The sequence below is a fragment of the Tinamus guttatus genome, unplaced genomic scaffold (genome assembly GCF_059628265.1).
Source record: "Tinamus guttatus ecotype Peru unplaced genomic scaffold, ASM5962826v1 Tinamus_guttatus_pri_ptg000115l, whole genome shotgun sequence".
NCBI classification, from domain to species: domain Eukaryota; kingdom Metazoa; phylum Chordata; class Aves; order Tinamiformes; family Tinamidae; genus Tinamus; species Tinamus guttatus.
The window spans coordinates 1,794,988-1,816,704 of NW_028288649.1; the positions used below are offsets into that span (position 1 = coordinate 1,794,988).

At 39.3% G+C, this 21,717-nt stretch overlaps 1 protein-coding gene across 3 annotated transcripts in view; it reads left to right on the forward strand.

The window, feature by feature from the left end:
- The window catches only part of MYRIP (myosin VIIA and Rab interacting protein), a 176,952-nt gene that overhangs the window by 137,097 nt on the left and 18,138 nt on the right, over nucleotides 1-21,717 (forward strand). For all 3 annotated transcript variants that reach the window (XM_088521089.1, XM_088521087.1, XM_088521088.1), the window contains 3 exons: nucleotides 9,694-9,871; nucleotides 13,851-14,506; nucleotides 20,844-21,083. In XM_088521089.1, the coding sequence (XP_088377215.1) occupies nucleotides 9,694-9,871; nucleotides 13,851-14,506; nucleotides 20,844-21,083 (1,074 nt within the window). The remainder of the gene's footprint in view (nucleotides 1-9,693; nucleotides 9,872-13,850; nucleotides 14,507-20,843; nucleotides 21,084-21,717) is intronic.

Below are 21,717 nucleotides of genomic sequence, written 5' to 3' on the forward strand. Positions count from 1 at the left end.
AGGTTTAGCAAGCATGATAATGCTAGTAACTGCGAATGCTATAACGCAAACTATGAGAAACCTCTTTTTATTACTGCATTGCATTTTATTACCAATGTCACTGTTTACAGTGAGAGGAAGGAGGAGCTTTACTAAGCTAAGATATTCTTGGCAAATGATTTTTCTTCTAATCACAGCTAGTTATATGCAGCTCAATCATATCGGCCAGAAAATTCAGGTGGGCTCTAGATGCCCTCCATGACCTCCTGGTTCATCCAGGATCTCTTGGAAGTGATTACTAAACAAGTTAAACTATCTCTTTGTAGTATAAAAGGAGATTGCTGTCTGCAAGGAGCTTGAGCTGTCGAAAGTGGGGGCAGCACAGAGCCATGAGAGCAATGCATGAGACCTGCTTGATTGGAGCAGATCTGTTGATCTCCATATTAACAAAACAAAAATATATATTTTCCTGAAATATATTATTGATTGCTTAACTGCAGTGTATGGTATGGCCTTAGCCATAGATATTGTCTTTTTATGTTTTTTACGTGTGCTCAAGATCCCTTGCCCATGCTAAAATGCTGATACCAGGCTGAATATTTTGTTTCCTCATCTCATAAAAAACGATGGATGGCACCATCTGTTTCTTTTTAATGTTATACGAAGGAGGTATGATGATACTGGGAAAGGAGGAGCTTAAAGCAAAGAACAGATGATTCTGTCCTCTCTCAATTCATTTCTACCCTATATGTCACTGCCACTGAGAGCAAATGGCCAGTTGGCCCATTTTATTCCGTTTAAACATTGATGGAATGCAGGCTTCCTGGTGTGCTTTAAGTGTTGCATTAGCAGTCTTTTATTTTACAGCTAAAAGATTACACATATAAACAGAAGCTCATCCATAATTTATAGTATTTAAACCAGCTAGGGATAAAGGAAAAAAGAAGATTTCATTAAATCTATATGATGATGCATCTCTAGGGAAACAGAAATTCACTGGTTAAACTAATTATAAGATCCACAAGGTACTGAGAATTATTTACTTATTTTTATCACTTATTTCCTTTGATTTGTTTTAAAGAAGAAGTTCCATAAGCCTCAGGTCCAACGCTGCTTTGGAAATCACTGCAAGGTACAGGTGCTGTGTACCTTTGTAATTTTGTCCACAAAGGGAATCTCTTTAAGGAGGAATCCCATTTAGCAGTCATATGGCACAACAGGAAAACTGCTTTGAATGAGAGCAGCATTACGCTGTAGGAAGGGCATGCCAGCTGACACCAACTCTCACTTGTCAGCAGGTCCAAATCAGAAGCAGTGTATTAATGTCTAATCAGTAAATATTGCGTGTCATATTGAAGATGGAAGTTGAATCTTTTACACATGAGCTGGGGCCAGAAAGTTGCACAGTGTTCCTGGGACGTGTCCTTGGTATGAGTGAGGCAGGTAGGCCCTTACCAGGAAGTCCATCAGAGGGATTCTGGGGGGTTAGTCTTGTTTTCTTCCAGGAAAAGACAACATCAGCACCTCTTCTCTGCATAGCCTAGCACAGAATGGGAAAAAACATTCAACTCTGAGAGGGAAAAACAGTTTGTATTTTCTCATATTTATAGTGAGAAGATCTTCCTTTTTCACTTTTTAGGTTACATATCTTGCTGTATTTGCAGTTGAAAAATTATCTGCATGCCCTGGAACTATTTAGTATATTTATACAGGAGTCCTTCCTTTTCTTTTTCCTTCTAATTCCTGGATTTGAGCTTGTCATTGCCAGCAAATGCAGCCAAAGATAGCAAAGCCTTGCAGGCAGGATTATTCGACATGTCTGATGTCAACATAATAGAGATATCTTACAGTCTGAACCAAAAGCTTTACCATCCAGCTACCAGTGTCCTGTTGATCTTTCACTGCATGTGTTAGTCCTTGTGTGATCATGATGTGGAGTTGACCTGTACATCAGTGGAAGACTGATTTTATGCAGTGTAAAGTTTCCTCTCCCGGGTTTGGTGTTACCCGACCATATGGCATTTTTGGCATTTCAGATCCAGGCAGCCATGTCCCTTTTAACCTGCTTGATTTCCCTCCTTCCAGGATGGAATAGAATTGCTTTTGGCGATTCCAATTCAATCAATTAGTATTGCTTTTTAAGGTTTTGAGGAGCTAAATAGTCAATGCAAGGCTAAACATGACAGCACTGTCTTTTTGAAGTTTTTGTAGCTCTAGCAGAAGATTACTGATTCTTGGTTACATAGCACCATGCATGCACTTGACAAACATCCAAGAAGACAGGCTTTGAGACTTTTATGAAGAATGGTACAGGAAACTTGCTATATGACCATCCATATGGAGACCTAAATTCAGCTGCATTATACTTATTACCCACAAGCCAGGGTATTTTTTAAGGCATGAAGGGGAAGCAAAGAGAGGACAGAAAAGGAGGGCCATTCTGCAATTTTATTTTCCAATAATTTGGATGATATGTTGTTTCAATTTCAGCTTTATTTATTTTGCTTTAACTATGCTATCTTAACACGCTGCTGGTTATTAAAAAGCTTTAAGTTCTAATTAAAGACCTGTGATGCTGAGAGATAGACTGCCTGACAAATCCTACTTGATTTTCGGAAGAAATCATGGTGTGTATTGTCACAGCAAGAAGCAAGTAGAAACAGAATACTTAAAGCTTTCTCTGTCAAGAAGGTGTTTGAGTAGGACGTGCAGTGATTGTCTGTGATGGACAAGTGCTTGTGTGATTGTTATATTGTAGACAAGGATGAGAACTGGACGTGAAAGGTTTCTCAGTGCAATGAGCAACCTGAATATTAATGAAAGAGGAAGAATCATGTTCAGGAAAGAGTATTTTCTTGGAAAAATGAGTTTATGTGTAAAGCTGCAGTTAGAGTTGAGATGAAAATTCCAGCTCGCTCCCTTTCCCTAATATTCCATACACATGTGCTCTTCCAATGCAGTACAATAGTATTGATTTAGAATAATATTACTTATTTTGCTTCACACCAGAATAGGGATCTAGCCTTTTAAGTTGCTCAGCTTTCTGATTTGTAGTAATATTTTTGTCACAAGACACTAACAAAGCTCTCGGTGTCTTCAGATGAAAGGTGTTATGCAATGGCAAGTGTCTGTACTGTTTGTTTTTTGAAGAGATGTAATGGAAAATTCAAAGTTCAGGAGAAGGGAAAAAGGATAGGCCTAGAGAAACAGGTAAGAAATAAGGTGAAATAAACAATCAAACTAATAAAGCATGCTGCAAAGGCACTCTTTAGCTGCATTGCTACATATTCTCTTTATTCCTACCAAAGTAAATAAATAACAATTGATTTGCCATCAACTTTTCTAACTTGGTCACCACCTAAGTGTGATGCCCAGAGGTCCCCTTCATCCTCAAGCATTCTGTGATTCTTTAAGTATAATGAAAGGTTGCCTACACTCATCCTTTGGAGCCAATGTTTAAATATCCCTCATTTGCTAGCTGAAAAAATCCTTGCATAAGAAGTAATAGGGTTTTCATGCATACAGCCTGCTTATTAGTTAATAAAAATAATTGGTCAATCAACTCCCTGGGTCATACTTCTGTGTGGTGATGTGCACACCTGTGTGCATGCTCAGCCTCAGTGTTTCCTGGGGAAAAACCTCCTGTCTCTCTTCCTTGCATCAACTCTCTGGATTCTCACCATCAGCTTATCTGCTCCAAACCAAAACACATCCACACTTACATGTAGCCCTACACATGATTGCACACCTGTGTAATTCATAGGGCTGATAACCTCCCTCCTGATTAACTGAGCATTATCTGGGAACTCCTTTTGAAGCAACAGTGATTTTTTAGGGGCCTGAGAGGCAGGTAGAAGGAGGAAACCCCGCTAAAGCACGGCCAGGCTGTGTCCATGTCACTAGTGATCAAGCAACCAGCTTGGGCAGGCTCTGGAAGGAGCCATGCTGAGGCTTCTGCAGGAAGATGGAGTTGTTAATGTTGCTTTCTCCCAGTCTGTCACTAAAGCATTTACAGATAGTCGCTGTTGCCTGGGTGCCTGCTCCTGATAGAGGTGGCGTTTCAGGATGGGATGGTACCTAACCACAACTGAGTCAGAGAATGAAAGAAGGGAGTTTTCTTTTCAATGTGAAATCTCATCTGCCTATTCGTGCCTTTTCAGAAACCTTAGGGATGCTAACAGATACTTTGCCACATACAAAATTAACTACGGAACAGATACTTAAAACGCTCAATATTTCACTCCCACTGCTAAATGCCTAGGCTACATACATTTGAGCAGAGCAAAATGCACTTCCAGGGGTAAATATGCTCTGGCAGATTGGCCCTGTTCTCAAGATAGTTCTGTCTCAGTCCTGGTGTGGGAGTTGACTTACCAAAAGGTACATTTGATGTACGTGTTTAGAGATGGCTACTCTGCTGCCTTAGGTGAGCAGGACCTGCCAATCCTGATTGTATTTATAGAGTGCAGATGAGAGGTGGGTGAGATTATTTTCACTGCAACACCACAGGCGTAGCCCTACAATTCACAGCTGAGGACAGGGGAAGGCTAGCGTGGCATCCAAGCAGTTTCTATATGTGCTGTCTACTCCAGGCTGCTTCCTTGAATGAAGAAGATGATAGTCTTCAAGGTCTAAGCTAATAGCAACCCCCAGGTCGGAGCTTCAACAGTTTCCTGCTGCTGCCCAGGTGCTGAGGTGCCCTCCCTGATCACAGCCCAGCTGTGGTGGTCCTGGCACTTGCAAGGACTCCTGCAGTGATGACTCTGCTCCTACATGGGGAGCACCACAAGCTCTCAGTCCCTTCAGAAGCTGTGAGAGTCTTTTTTCTACGGCCAAGGAGTACAGGGTAAACTTAGGGTTTTAACAACTAAATCAGATGAAAGAAATTGGGTGAAATAGGAGAGAAGTGAGAAGGAAAGCAAGCATAGTCCAGAATTGAACTTGTACAGTTCAGTAACTCATTTCTGGGACGTATTTAGAGTTTCCACTTGGGCTTCAGTTTAGAAGCCAAGAGGGATTGTCTGATGGTGATACGCTTTCATTTCTGAGAAAGAATGTAGAGCAAAATCTATATATTATTTCCCTAAAGAATGTTTGAATATATATGAAGAATTTATCCAAGGTAAATAAATTAATCTATAGATTATCAAATTAGTATAAACATTCTTAAGCGTCTTTTGTAAAAAAAAAAAAAAAAAAAAAAAAAAGTTCTTGCATTAGCTTATTTACTTTGTTTTTAGTTAATTCAGTATTCAGAAGCATGAACTTTCAAATTATGTTGCAACATAGACTTTCAGGAGATGGTTATCAGTATTTGTTAAGTGTTAGGATGTGTTGTATGTGATTGCTTTCTAGTCACTGCCCCTTTAATCTTTAGAAACCACATTGCCTTGTTATTTTTTGTATGCCAGAAGTGAAACAGGAGAGTACATTGAAAAATCATTCCTTATAATGCTGTAGTAGTATAAGATGAAGAGTGAGTTTTCTCCAGCAAGACAGCTGCAGTTATACATCAGAAATGGAGAGTAATCATGTGTCTGGAATTTCTTTTTGAAACAAACATCTTGCAACAGATGTCGGTGGGCCGGGTTTAGTGTGGAAAGGCTCACGTAAGCAAAGTGCGTGGCGATGCCCGTGGATGCCGTCAGTACAGCGCGCAGGATGGCAGTTCTGCACCGCACACTGCCAGGGAGGAGCGTGCGGGGACACAGGGCCCAGCGGCCGCTCGGCTGCGGTGCCCTCTGCCGATGCAGCCATGCAGAGCAGGGACCAGCTCTTGGAGCTGGCTCTCGGCTTTTTAGCTATCTGAGGAATCAGAAGTTCTGCTTAGAAAAGGTGCCGGTAACTTCAACTGTGGGGAAGGATCTGCTTGACCTCATGTCTTCATAAGGAGATACCAAAGCTGCTACATTCTTGCCTCATTTTGAAAATCATATTTAGGCTCTGGTAGTATTTGGATGGTTTGGGCAAACATGCTGCGTTTGTTCCTCTTCCTTGCAATGTGCTAGCCTAGAGTAGGGCTTTTGCTGTTTAACCTCAGTCCAAATGACCAACTTGCTGGTTTGTCCTTGTTGTTTAATTGCAAAGGAAACAAAACAGTCTTGAGTAATTTGCATTTCAGATAACAGTCATCAGTCAGGCCAGTGACAGATCAGAGATGAATTCATAGACAAAAATCTGCTGTTGTGCTCTGAAAAAGATGAGCATCTCTCTGACAATGTCGACTGATTTGTTCTCACCAGGCATGCTTCTGTTACCCAAGCCTGGTGCAGGAGTAGGTATTGATACTTCTCTTTTGTATAACTATCTGTTTTAACTGTGGTAAACATCTCAGACTTGACCCAGAGGTTTCAGGACACGATGTCAAAGAATCAGCTTCTCTGAGACAAGTTTCCGATATATTTTTCTCCAATCCTATGTTGCCCTACCACATTTCCACATTGTTTTTCCTAGCCTCGGCTGTTTTTCAGTGCCTTTTGTCCCTTTGGACCATTTGTGCTGATCTTCTCCCTGTCCAAATCCTCCAGGCTATCGTGTAGAAGTAGTTTGTCTGAAGGATGTGTCTGCCTTTGAGTGTAAATCCACATGCACCAACTTTAAATTTGCTGCCAGTCGCTAGCACTGCAGAAGCACAGGTCTGAGGGCAGCATTTGCTGAGCTTTTTCAGTGAGTTTTGCCACCCGTGTTGCGTTCTGCACTGCCATAGCTAAGCTGTTAGCTGGCCCCAAGTTAGTTGAAAGCTAACTGCAGAAACTGCTGTTACTGTGATGCAACCTTTGCTGTGGTTTTTATGAAATGATGAGTAGGCAGGTGAGAAGCTATAATTTAAACAAAACACCAGAAAAGTTGTCAAGCCTACAGATTTTACATAAGTAAGCAAAATGTGTTGCTTTCATAATCTAAGCCCAGGTTACCATTCAACAGAGTAGTTGAAGGTTTTTTTCTGATTTTTTATTTGCCTTCTTATTAATCAATTCTTAAAGAAATAAGGGATTAAATTGTAGAATATTCTGTCTTCTGGGTTCTCTAGCATCTATTGTCCCTCTGTGTTTGCCTTATACAGGGCAAAAGAAGGAAGCCTAGAGGAATATTCTCGGTACTGTGTGAATGACAGCTATAGCAACTTGTTGCTTTCAGTATGTAACAGCTTTAACACAACGTTTTCAGAGTAAATTCATGGCAAGCATGAATTGGACCTAATTGATTGTGAGGATGGAAAGTTATGTAGTCCTTCTTTATGACTAAGCGAAGTGAGCTGCAGCAAAGTTAAAGCTTGCCATAGTTCAGATGGCAGCTTTGTGGCAGAATTGTTTATATTGTCCATATATCCTGTTTTTCACCAAATTATACAGCAGGATGAAATTGAAGTTTAAAGAGCAAACTCCTTTACCAAAGCAATGTGTCTAACTGTCTGTATTGTGATTAATCATGGACCTTTCTATAGTAAAGTCAAGGAGTAGATAATCAGATTATTTCAGTCAGGTAAAGATCTAGTTTGAGGTTTCATACGGCCTTTATTTGCAGTTGGGGTTTGTAAAAGTGGATGTAATTAATTTGAAAGATTCCTCCTTTAGATTCAGTGCCCTGTTCCTTGGCTAGTTCCAAGGGGCTTCTCATCTAGGAAGCCAATGTATAGGTTAAACTGACTCTGCACGAATTTCTGCCAAAGGGACAATGACTTTGCTGCAGGAGATATTACAGTGAAATGTAATATTCACTAATGTCATGAAAATTGATTTCAGCCTTTATAATATTAAAAAAAAATGTGTTCAACTATGATTGTGTAAGTATTTTGTGTTGTAATTTGCACATATTATTATCACACCCTGAACACTTTTGTGCTATATAAGTAAATATGCAATACCACTTGTAATAAACTTACGCAGTATTGCAAGCTGTTTTTAATAGTTCATGTCACTGGCCAAGACCCCAGTGCATCACATTAGGGCCTTTGTTTTTGTATTGACAGAGTATTGAGTAAGTTGATCATCGGAATTATGTAAAATGGTTGATTTTAGGATAATAATTCTAGCTTTTTCTCCGGCGTTCAGAAGCCGGACTCATCCCTGGTGGTTGGTCTTGTTTTCTTTTTACTGAAACTGTTTTATGAAATTACACCACTGAGACAAGATTTCTGAAAGATTTGCAGTTAATTAATTCTTCTGAATGGTGTGCTGGTCCCCCCTAGGAGCATTTCATCTGGGATGCAGCCAGAGAAGTGGTGTGAGTGTTGCTTTCAGGCCAGTGGGACTCCCAGCAGTGTTTATACTGTCCTATGAAATGAAGGAACATGAAAATATCTTCAAGTCACGTTATCATTTCCCTCATCTGCAACAGTACAAAGCAGAGCTCTGATTCAGGCAAAGACTGGCCCTTTTGAGATTAACTGTTTTAGCTAATTATTTGTAATTTGAACATCAGTTAAAACATGAAAAGATCTGAGAGTGCCAATTTGGCCTTTGTAAAGAAGCTGAGCTGCTTGAAAGCATGCATCTTAATGAAACCCTGGTGTATACAGGCAGTCTCTTACCAGTTCCTTGGTAGGCAGCTATGGGAGAAAACTCGACTGCCGTTTGAAAAAGTGATTTGTTTTGCTGTTCAAGTTAAGTGCTTGTTAATTAATTAATTATGTACTTGTTTTATATATATATATATATATATATATATATATGTATATGTTGCAGCAAGATCCTGTCAGACATATGTTAAAACTTCGCTCAAGCTGCTGTAGCCAAGTTTCTAGGATTAACCATGTGCTCTGTTATGATGGATGGATTCTCCTGAAATAGACAGGACACTGCCAGCTTTCAGAGTTTTTTAAAATCTGGCTTAATTTAAATGGTTAGGTATTAACTTAAATCTGATTTTAGGACAGAAAAATGAATGTATATCTCTTTATATCTTTGTTTGGATTTTGATTCATTAGACTGTCTAACATTTCAGGTCCAAAGCTGATGATTTTACTTTTGACTTTGATATTGGGTCAGCTAATGACTTCTTTAGCTAACCTCAAATTCTAAGTCAAAAAGAAAATGTCTGATCTATCTCTGTGGATCCAAATGAAAACTCTTTTCCCACAGTAATGATCAGGCTTTATTAACCATTCAAAACAGTATTTTACCTCAACTTGACTTGAAATGTGATAATATTAGAAACAGATAAGCAGTTGTAGAATTTGTTGAGTTCATTAGCAAGATTGAGTTAAACTGACCAGCATATTGTGCAGTATATTTATCCTGGCAAACAAAAGAATTCTGCATTAAAATCAGCAGAGTTGCAGGTTTGTTTCTGTAGAACAGGCTGTTTGTTTGCTTTTTTTTCTGATTTTCATCTTCAAAAACTTGTAACAACAGATGGCCTGTTGAGCCAACAACAGATCATGTCTCACCACAGTGAGATCTCTTTCTGGCTAGATTGGTGCAGCTAGATATCAGTCCTCATCATATATATTTAGACTAACTTCATCTTAATTACTTCTTTTCATCTGGCCCCTGGTAGTACAAAAAGAAATTCTATCTCCTTGCATAGCATCAGAAATGCACATAAATAAACAATCTAGTGCAATTCTTTTAAACCCATTGAATTCCATATCTGGTGGCTGACATATCCCACAATTTCTGTGGGCAACTGAATATTCATGCTAATTATGGTGAAGAATTTAATAATTAGTTGTTTCTACTTTTACATTGTGCTCTCTGATTTTTATCTCCACAGAGGTCTCAGTCTGCATTCTCCCTGGCGAGTGAAGATATGCCCAGTAAAGGTCTAGACCCTGCGTCTTCTGTGACTGAGGCTCTTTGGCGGCAGCAAAAAGGACAGTTCAGGAAACAGAAGGAACGCAAGCTTTCTGCATTACCCAGCTGGAAAAGTGTGGACAGGCTAAACGAAACAAGTAAATATTTCTAGTACGAATTTTATTCTTTTTTGGTTCTCACTCATTGTGGGATAAATAAGACTTGAAGCAAGAACCCTTCTCCAGGAAATTCCTGATGACCTCCGTGCTTGCACGTCACATGTACAAGTGTCTGTAAGAATTCAGTGGTGTTACCAGTTTTAGTGAGCTATGTCACTACTCTCTTGTGTTTTTTTCCCCAAGTAAGGATTCAAAAACTGAGTCTTGGAGGAATTGATTTTGAAGTTTTAATCACCACCAGGCACGTAACCAGGCACATTATGGCTCCTAAGAAATAAGCCTTGCAGGCCTATGTTGTTGCTCCTTATCTGCCATCCAAGTGGGTTTGTAGTTGCCCACAGTCACCCTTCCCTATCTGCAGGTAACACTGAGTTATCAAAATTGTCAGCTTACATGGTAAACTGAACAATGAAAGAATCCAAGTTCAGGATTCTCCTTTGTACCTTTGTTTTTAACCCAGATGAATTCACAAATGCAGTGTACTGTGCCAACCTGCAAACCTATAAGCTGTGAGGAAGCTCTTTGGGTAGGGGCATCACAGACAAGCAGTGTCTGTCGATCTGTGTCATCTGTCTTTGTGGAGAAGACATGGATGTGACCATAGATCAGGCGTAGTGAAGAGGCTTCATGAGGTCAACCCCTCTCCAGAATCAGAAACTCTGGGCAGAGTGCAGTTCCCTGCCTGTTACAGCAGCAGCCTATGGCTCCAAGTGAGATTGTATAGCAAAGCTGACCTACATGCTGCACTTGTCCTTCCATAACCAGAGCTACTTGTTCTTGCTCCATCTCTTGTACCAGCTGTAGAGCCCATCTGATCCCTGTAACAAATTGGTTGAGGAAGCTGAGCAAGTAGAAAGCTTTGAGTGAGTTTATTGGTGGTTTAACTCTCTTAACTGACTCCCTAGGCACTGGCAACACATAAGTCACCAGAACATGTGGCTGGGTGTAGTAGGGACCAGGGAATGAGACTTCCCATCAAACAGCAACCAGCAATTAGATTAGTTTATCTGCAGTGCTAATTGACAAGGTGAGAAGCTGGAAATTGGACAGTGTGAATACCCCTCCTTGGTGAATAATGTGGTAGTACTGAATTCTGACGTAACTAAGTGTGCATTACATCATGAATTGCTCATACAAGCTCCTGTCAGAACTGTTGTTCTCCTGGGCAGCATTTCAGGTGAAGACCTATTTTCAGTAAAGCAGTTAATTGGGTGCTTAAATTTAAGCACTCACTTCAATCCCATTTAAGTCAACTATTCAGCAATTTGGTACTTATCAATTGCTTAACCATTGCAGAATGACAAATTGACCCAGTTTCCTTTCAAGTGCTCCACTCAGAGGATTTGCATTGTCGTGTTCATATGAGAACCATATTTGTTATGAGATTGAGATGCTTTTTGATCTATTTTAAATAGCTAGTTGTGATAGTATGTGTAAACATGATCTCACTTATGCAGTAGTAAGTGGTGATATATTAGGATACAGAAAAATATAAGAAATCTTAATGAAGAGTTTGGAGCGGTATTATCAGTAGGCTATGTCATGTACGAAAAACATTTCCTACATTTTGATTACATGGTGCACTGCATTAAATGATGACTCAAGAGCCAAGTACTGAATTTAAGCTTTTTTTCTTCCCCATTCTTTACTAGCGGATTCATTGTGAGACATTTTAAATTTATTCTCATTTTCATATACAGAAATTATAATGGGTTTCAAAAAAACTGTGTGTAAAATCTATTCTCTCATATAAGAACCATTTTTGGAAAATCAGAAAGTGTTTGGCATTACTTGAAATTAGGATAAAAACTGAGTCCATTTTTTAGATATAAGGTTCTCAATGATATCCATTTCCATCTTACTTGCCCACTACAATGGGATCAAGGACTATCCTATCTTTTCTTCAGGTAGCTGGAGATGTTTGACCGATTATTCTGTGTAGCTACTAAACAAAATAAAAGGGAAATGATTTGAGAGATGAGCAGTATAATGATGTCAAACTCCACTGCATTACATTTGTGTAATGTGGTGCAATTGTATTTAGTTTTTGTTGAAGATTTATGTCTTCAAAAGATGTTTGCTTTATTTAAAGAAACAATGTTTCTAAGAAGAGCTTGTCTGTCCCTCATGAAAAATCCTGTATCTAATTACTGAGTATAATTGGAAAAAATGAACAAGCAAAAGTTCCTTATGCCTAAAAATTTGTTGCTATCTTTTTTTTTCTCCTATACCAACTATTATAATATTTATTAGTTTTCCTCATAAGTCTTACCTCATGCGTGTTCTTAGCCAGTCACTGCCACAAGAAGAACACAGTTACTATTTGATTTATTTTTAAGCAGGAGTAAGAATGAATTCAGTAACACATTTTCTCAATTTCTTAGAATTTACGTGACATTTGAGAAGTGAAAACAAGCCAAAGACATAAATGAGTAACAAGTACAAAAACTGTTTTAAATCTTGCACTGCTCCTAATTACCATTTCACAGTAGTTTTATTTATGGGTGGGTGTTTTGGTGGAGGTAGTGTTCCAGAAGCATTTTTTTCAAAACTTGGAGCACAACTACTTACCCAACATTTGTGTTCTGCATGAGCGGTTCCAAGCAAAATAAAATCATTTTCTTGAGCTCAAGTATTTGTAATGTAGGTGATCTTTATCTCCTACCACTATCCAGATTTTACTTTTTCCATGCTTAAAGAGCAATGTTTTGTTTACCATTTAAGTAAACTAACAGTTCATAATTAGTATTTCTACAGTGTTTGAGAAATGGAAAAGCCTCTGAAAGGAATATGTAAGCTTGAAGAAGTTGGCTCAGCGTTCCAAGATGACAATGTAGATCTTATAAATAATGAAAATAATATAAATATTGCTTATTTGTTCAACTGCTGTGGGAGGTGGGGACATCATGCTTTCATATTTCCAATTAAGAGACTTTTCAAGTTTAATTGGAAATGGAAAATTAATTTACAAGTAATGCAAATTCTGTCAATTATACAGCACTTCTTGACCATATTCACGACATATTATTGTCTCTGAAATTGTAAAAAAATGCCCTGAAAAAGTCTAAGAAAATAACAGCAGCTGTGCTGGGTCAGACTAAAAACCTATTTAAGCTAGACTACAGCAGCAATAGTCATAAGCAGGTGCCTAGGAATGATTATAGGAAAGAGCAAGTATATTTTATGCTGCCTCTGAGTATGCGCCCAACCCACAGTCACTTTCATCTTAAGGACTGCCTTAGCTGGAAGTGTTTTGCTGTGTTTAATAACGCTCTGTGCATAGCTCTTCCATGTACATAGCCATCTCCATTTTATCTGGGATAAACTTCTAGCATCTGTGACACCCCTTGCTGCAAAGCAAGAAGCTTCACAGGTCTGATATGTCTTTCTCCATTTTTCCTGTTTTGCGCCTAGGTTTTATTAGTTTCATTTTATGTCCTTTAGTAGTACATTGGAAGACATTGAAGTCAGTGCTGTTTATGCCACTCAGTCTTCTCTTCTAAAGCCTTCAGAGCTTTTGCTCACTAAATCCTTCCTTAAATGAAAGCCCTTAAATGAACTTGGCTCACTCACTATTGCTCTTCTTGGATCGTTTTTCCTTTTCCAGATGAGGGACTGAAACTGCATACAGAGTTGAAGGTGTTTGCAAAACATAGAATTTATGCATGTCCATGTATTGATGTTACCTCATCCTTTTCCAATCCTTTCAGAACAAAGCCATGGTCCAAACACTCACACATTTTAAATAACCCTCTCCATAACTTGTAAACAGTGACTTCTGAAACCTGGCTCAGAATATGAGGGAATTCATGTAGCAGCAAACATACATTTGTTCATTGCTTTTGTTGAACACTCCAATTTGCGGCCAGTTGATTGGAAACTGGCAAGGAAAATGAGCCTTTCCTGCTGTGATAACATAGTGATAATTAAAGAGGTTGTTCTCATTTCATTTTCATAGATCCGCCTCCAGTTTTTCAAAGCACTGATGGAAACTGGGTAGCTTTGCAGAATGTCGCTTTGCCTCGTCCTCGAATGCTTGCTAAACCAAAGAGTCAAGTGTTCAAAGCTCTGGAGAATGAATCCAGCATTGTGTCTGCGTATGACGAGATGGGCTCAGACAGCGAGGATGACTATGACTGGAATGTGGCCTTGACCAAGCTGCGTCGGAGACCTCGGCAATTATCGGATGATTTCTATTATACCGATTCCCAGTACAATACGGAATGGGTTTATGGCAGTGACCAGTACCGGCCAGTAACCTCGCCTTCCTCTGGATTATACACAAATACCGAGACACTGTTCTCTGATTCTGAAACATCTTCAGTAAACTCTTCCCAGGAAGCAAAAGGACCTAACAAACTTCTCTGGCTACAGAGCAGAACTCAAGGTGATAAGCCCAGAATGGAAAAAAAGCATTTCCATGGAGAGCTGGATGTAAACTTCAATCCCCAGGCAACCAGCTTGGAGGATTCAGACAGCAGTGAACCTGGAGAAGTCCACTATGATTTAGAAAAGAGATCAAGACGATGGAGAAAGAACAAAATGATCTCTGAAGAATTAAGTGAAGGAAAAAATTGCACCAAAATCAACAAGAAGAATTTAAGCACAAGTCAGGTAATTGCATTGATTTTATTGAATGTGGTCTCAAAAAAGCAGGGTAAAACCATCTGATTCCAGTAATATTTTAACTCCAAGTAGGAAGAAGGAGTCTTTGTGTAAGCCTTATCACCCAATGTCTCCAAAAGAGAAAAAGCAAAAGTTAAATTTTCCATATACCACGAACAGTTTCTTTGCTTCTTTCTGAAATCCGCCACTTCCACCTGATCAATGTCACTATTAATGCTGTAAATTACAAATGTCAGTGTATTGATTAACCACCTTTTCCCCCTCATCAACTTTTTCCTGAGATAAGAAACAACTCACTTGTCTTCGAGTATGCTCTGTGCTGTTCACAAATGTCCTGGTAAGAGGTAAATTTAATGAGCAGAAATTCAGGAAGGGATATTTTTGAAATATGAGCCAAGTGACATCTACTTTTAATTGATCTCTTATTGCGAGTTCTACAGGGTGTTTACAAACTTCGTTCATTCAAATAATTGTCATTTGTTAAAAAGCAAACTTTTCTTCCAGCAAAATATAACAGCTGTAATTTAGAAAAAAATAATCATACAACTTTCAGACAGCAAAGTACACCTCAAATATTTGCTTTAAACAGCAAGCGTGGGAGGGATAACCAGAAGATCTTTTCAGTTTCCCCAGGCCTGGAACTCAGTTTACATAAGGGATCTAGTTGTCCCACAGAACTTTTCAAGCCTTACAAGCACATATCTAGCTGTAATTACCCATCTGGGAAGGAGAATGCTGAACCCCTTCGTCCAGGTCCTGTCTCCTATACTAACTCTCCAATTCTGTAGCAGGATCATTTTTGTAGCACAATAACGGTAACCCTGAAGAAATAAATGCTGTCTGCTTCCCCATGCTGCTATCTATACCAGCTTCATCCAGTCTTTAAAGCCATCTGAGTATTTTAGGGTGTCTGGAAATAATTTTCTGTGCTTATACCTCTAGGCCATTTCAGTGATAGAAAAATATCTACACAAACTGATCGTAAGTCAAGATTGGGCATCTAGGATTTCAGAAATATTTTAATGCTGGGAATACAGTTATTAATTCTTTATCTGCTCCATCATACGCAAATTGCTGTGAAGAAGCATTCTTTTTTCCTTTTTTCCTTACTTTACTGCCCTGTGATGATAACATGATTATTTAACCACTGTGTTTTCACCCGCGTCATGGAATGGGATTTCAGCCTTACAGTCTAAAAGAACTTTGCTTTTTTTTTAGTTTTCAAATAGTGGTGGTTGCTACCGGATTGACAGTGAAGTGCCCTTCTCTTACTGCTCTAAATTTGGAGAATTGTAAGCAGTGACATTGAGAAAAAAATGCAGTCATTTTATAACTCACAAATGAATTTCTATTAAATACTATTTTTTTCTACAGATCACATACAAGGATTAGAAGAATGCTGTGGCATTTTTGATTTTAGACTCAAAACTAGAATGATGATTTTGTGACTGGGAAAGGATCATATGAAGTTTGGAGTAACTTAAAAATGGAACCCCTAAAATAGACACAAAGATAACACATTTTAGTGTTAGTCTATTTTATTTTTTTACCACTTTATGGTAGGTAAAAAAACACTGCTTCAGTGGGTTGCCTACAAATTGCACTGTAAATACAGTCATGAAGCAAGCACACATGGACATGAAGGCTGTTCTGATAAAACGGCAGTCCCACTATAATAAGTTTCTGATAACTGTATCGCGTACATAACATAAAGACTAATATTCCTATGCAACTTGAATTAAGAAGAGCAGCATGTGCACTCTTACTCCTACCTTCCCTGTTTTTAATGCTAATTATTTTTCAAATTCTAATTTATTCACAAGAAATGGATGGAAAGTGAAGCTGCTTAATTGCTCCAGGGGAAGACACTTCTGTGACTGGGAACTCGGGTGTTTTTTATGCAAAGGCTCTACCTGTTCATTACAGCCTTGCTGCCGCTTCTGCCTTGCAGTCGGGCAGCGGGTGACAGCTGTCAGGCTGCCAGTCCCCACGGGATGGCGCTTGGGATGTAACTCCTGCAAATCGCATCCCTGTACAGCATGGTGGCTCTCACTGAGAAACTGCTTGCAAACCTCACAGTTTGTGCCCTCTTTTTCTAAAGGATGCAGGTTCTAATCTCAGTTTCCTGTATGGATGGGGCTTTCTCCAAAGATGTTCTGGTATAACATGGGTTTGGTTCTGTAGCCTTCAAGCCAATACCTTGCTTTATTTTGTGCTTTTTATTTTTTTTTTGTTTTTTAGAATTGCACCGAGTTATCAAGGCACACAAGGATTTGTAGAATGCATATTAGGAAAAGTGTGTTTCCTTTTCATTGTCTGTAAAGGGCTTTCAATGAAACTAGGCTTCTGGCTGTGTTACTCTACCAGGCCCTTGCCAAGCTCTGTTTTCTGCTAAACTGGTGGCCCTTTATGGTTTTTTGCATGTGTTAGTGTTGTTTGTTACTGATAGGGTCAAATGAGAACTTACACAGCGACTTATACAAACACGAAGTTGTCATAAACTTGCCAGGTGCTGGTAAACTGAAGCATGAACAGCCAACAAGAGCAGTGAAGTTTAAGAAGGCATTCATAAAAACAGTAGTACCTTTCAGTGTATTTATTACTTTTATCTGTAGTTATGGCCTTTTTTCAATCTCTTAATTCATGAAAGAGGCACCATCTTGTCACGAATAGTTTATTGCCAGCATCAAAAAAGCTCAACGCACAAGCCAAGCAGGCTACCACTAACAAAAATTACAGTGTAACATTATAGAGTATCATTACCTCTGCACGTAAGCAGGAGCTAACAAATCTTACAAATGTAAATACTGTCGCTGTAAGGAGGCTGAGAAGCAGCAAGTTGGCTAATGGATATACCTAAATGCAGGTTTAATAAACTAGTTTTCATCGGGGTGGATCTTCCCCTGGGAAAAGATGTGTATTCACAACACAAGTTTAGCTAGTGCAGGATAAAAGCTTTGGGATGTCAGAGCAACTCGTGTCTTCCACCTGTGTAGGGAAATGTAGCAAAAAGTTCTTCGAGTTTCTGGGCTAATGAACTAGGAAAATTTCCTTACCTGCATAAAGTACAAGTTAGAATTGAGAACATTTCAGGTTGCACATGTGGCTGAGGCAAAGAACTAGTTTGCTGCTACCGAGAGGAATAACTTCCTCCTATCTGCCTTTGTGCCTTCCCTTCCTCTGCATCCAGTGTGGTCCAATACCCATCCTGTATCAGGTGTGGCAACCTGGACCCCTTTGCTGAGCCTACATAAGTCGTTACAGCCAAGGAAAGGAAGGAGAGGCTCAGGATGGCTCCAATTCAGCAGCACTGGGGTGTTACTAGGATGATTATCTCACCTTGTCCATAAAACTATATCCTAATTTCTATCCTGCTGAAGCTGGGCAATTTAACTAGGTTGTCCTGTCCTGCCTTCATCCAAAATGCATGCTAAGTCTGTTGCAGGTCTCTGCATGATTCCGCTGAATTTTGGGTATAGGCAGCAGAGATCAACCTAACCGTTGTTATAGTGTGTGATCTGGAAATCTGGTATCTTTTCACGGTCAAGAGGAGTTGTGACTGTCATTCTCACTCTGGATTCCTTACATTAAGTGATGTTACTTTGCATAAGAGTACATACGCATTATTATTCTCAGAGAGCTGCTAAGCAGTTAAAAGCTGAGCAGATGTGCAGAAGAGGCCTCTACAGGAATCATGTGTGGATTCTTGCTGTCTGTCAGTACTTGGTGGTGCAGCAGATGAGGTGACAATGTGGGAAAACCTGCATCTCTGAACTGACAGCCTTCCTCACTACTCTGCTTAATTTTATAGTCATATTGGTCGGCTTATTGAAACAAGAATAGTAAACATTTGATCTGCCCAAAATATCTGCATAAAATGGGATGGCCTTCTCCCCCTTGCAGCCTCAGCTCCAAGGTAAACCTTTCCTGCATAGACATTCCTGGAGGAAGCTCACACTCCCGGTGCAGAGTTGTCAGAGCTCACTAGCACGTCTCGTAACCCTAGAACACATTTAGGTAGGTGTGGGAGCTCTTCGCAGGTGCTCATGTCTCTCCATTACATTAAAAGGAGTTGTAGTGTAGACTAGATGCCTAACTCTCAGTAGCTCGTATCTGGGGAGACAAGTCTCCACTAAAGTGCATTTTCCTAAAATACAAGTGCACTGTTTAACTCTGCTCTCTGTCTTGAAAATCTTATAAATTACACTTGTTTCTCTCTTGGGCACAAATTGATGGATTAAACAACTTTCAGATTTTTATCACAGTCTATCAATGTGCTAGTATTATCCATTGCAAAATTGTTGGGTGTATGTAATGAATTGCTGAGTGAAGTGCAAAACCTATTTGAAAAATTTCTTACCATTTATTTTGGTACAATTTGATGAAACATTATTATGGCAATATAGAAAGTATTTTTAAGTAGCAAAATTAAAAGGCACCATGCTTGTAAATGCACTTGAAAGCATATCATTGCACATATAAAATCAAAGTGGAAACACACTGAAGTTTTGTTCTTGATCTTGTTCAGAACAGTTCGGAAGTTGATATGACAGAGCTTTTTATTCTGCAAAAGCTTTTTGTTTGGGGAAAAAATAAACTTCAACATAAAACCTGTGGTTCCCATTTTATTCTAGTTAATCGTATACTTTCAAACCCTCTTTTTCTAAAAAAGCCTTCAGTGTCCTCAGAGTGAACCTAAAGTAATAATTTATTTGTATAATCAATTCACACGTACCTGCAGATAAAAATTGTCCAGAAGGTTGTGAGAGTGATGGGGAGTGAGAGTGATGGGGAATACAGTGCAGTTTACTGTATAATCAGTGAAGACTGCTATTAGGAACATGACGTGTCAAGCCATTAAGAGCCACATGGCCACATTTATGAGGAAATTATCAGGGTTAGCAGTTACTGTAAAAATTGGAGGTAATTGGTCCAGCCGTAAATACTGATTCCGAAATTGCAGACAGAGCTGGCTGTGCAAAGCAAATCTCCTGCTTATGTGTTTCCAAATGAATGTAAGAGAAAATACAGCTTTTACTCTCTCCAGCTGTGTCTGTTCCTGTCATTGTAGATGAGTGTAAGGCAAATAAGAATAATTTCCTATCAAAGAATTGCTCCAAATCCTCTATTTAGACCTACTGCAGTGTGATTATCACTTTTGGGGTCCAAACTGGATTCTTTGCATCATCTTCCTGAGTTTTTTTGCATGATTATATCCTGCTTCAAAGTATTTGTTACTTTAAAACCAGCCTAATTCTACCTTACCTTATGCACTTGATTGAAGCAGCAAACAAAGCTCTCTGTCAGCAGGAAGAGAAGAGCACTTCCACAAAGCAGTCAGTGTCATAGATGGACTTGTCTGTTTAGAGAGATGCCTGTCTTGCTCCACTGACTGTAGAGGAAATCAAGGGAAATTGGGTACTAACTGGACAGCACAGTTCCAGATACTAGGTCGGTATCTAGACATTAGATTTTGGCATAACCATCTGGTATCTTCAGATTTTCTGGAAGGAAGGGCTGGGAAAAAAAAAAAAAAAAAGAGTCATTTTCCACCTGAAGTGCTGGGCAGGCAACCTACTAACAGACCTGTAAGAGGATTTTACCTTTCTTCTCTTTGGTCTCCAAATTAGGGGACTTGTCATGGTTGAGTGTGTAACACCCTTCCCTTTTTCTTGTAACACCAAAGTTAAATGAAACTGGCTACTTCCCACCATTCAGGGTCGAAAAGTAGGAAAAGAAAGTGCTCCTGAAAATTAGAGTTTCAAGGTGGCATCTAGACAATAATTGTAACTGTAGTGGATCCAGCTGTGCAAACATTCACTGGAAAAACTGAAAATCTTAAGCACAGGCACTTAATAACGGTAACATCTTCGGAAACTGCAGCTTCTAGTAATCCTTAAGAAAAACACTGGTAGCACTCAAGACCAGCAATCAGGGAAAATGAGCATGGCTTTCAACTGCAATTTGGACACAACTGCTAGGTCGCCGTGGATAAGTTATTTCATTCCCACACTTTGGTTTCTCTATCTGGACTCTGACTATGCAGTGTTGGTAATGAGGAGTGACATTTAGGCTTTTGTTTTACTAGTTTCACGCAGATCCATAATGATTTGGGTAGTTCCTTTTTACGTAATATGAAAGTAGGCAGAAATTATAAATACTATCCCATAGGCATAGGTTTACTGGACTTCTGGAAAGACGTGATCATTTTTGTTGATAAACATACAGTGTGGTGTCTTTTTATACCAATTATACCAATACTTCTCTAGGAAGCTCCTCTTCTGTACCTATACAGTAATTATATGTTCTTCTCATTTTTGTGCAGGATTTTGATGACTTATCAGAAACAGACATAAGCAGTGAGGATCAGCATCATAAAATCAAGCCTGACCTTATGGAAGAGGAGCTTAAATCCAGGTTATTTCAGCTTGCTGCTAACATGAGTGACAAGGAAACCTCTTCTGGTGATGAACAAGAATCAGACCCTAAAACAGATCCTGAAAACCAGAAGGAGAGTTTGTCCTCAGATGAAAATGGCAAAAGTATTCATGAGGAGTTAAAGAAGGTAAGCAGTCATTAAAGAGGAGTGTGGTCAGCATTGTAAAAAGCTAGAATCCAGAAAGAGGAAGTTTTGACCGGAAAATACAACAAGGTCCCTTACACTGGGAGTGGGGCTTGCACAAGTAAAACTTCAATTAATCTATGTCCTCCTTGCTCTGAGACTCCAGAACCACCTCAAAAGCAATGAATTTAGCTTGTGCGGCCACCTATTAAGTGGTCTTCATTGTGAAAAGACTCTTTCTTATGTTTTGATGGAATTTCTTGTATTTCATGTATTTCAGTTTGTGCACTATGCTTCTTATCCTTTCACTGGGCACCACGGAGAAGACTTCATCTCTGTCCTCTTTACTCTTCTCCGCATCACGTATTTATATAAACTGAAAAGATCCCCCCCAAACCTTCTTCTCTCTAGTCTAAACAGTCCTAGCACTCTCAATCTCTCATCAGGAGATAGACATTCCACTTTATTAATCATCACTGTGTCATTTTGCTGGACTGGATTTGGTATATTCATATCTTCCTTGTACTAGTCCTACCATAACTAGGCAGAGTACTTCAGATGTGATCTCACCAGTGTTGAATAAAGAAGAAGGGTCCCCTCCCTTGACCTGTTAGCAGTGCTCTTCCTAATACAGCCC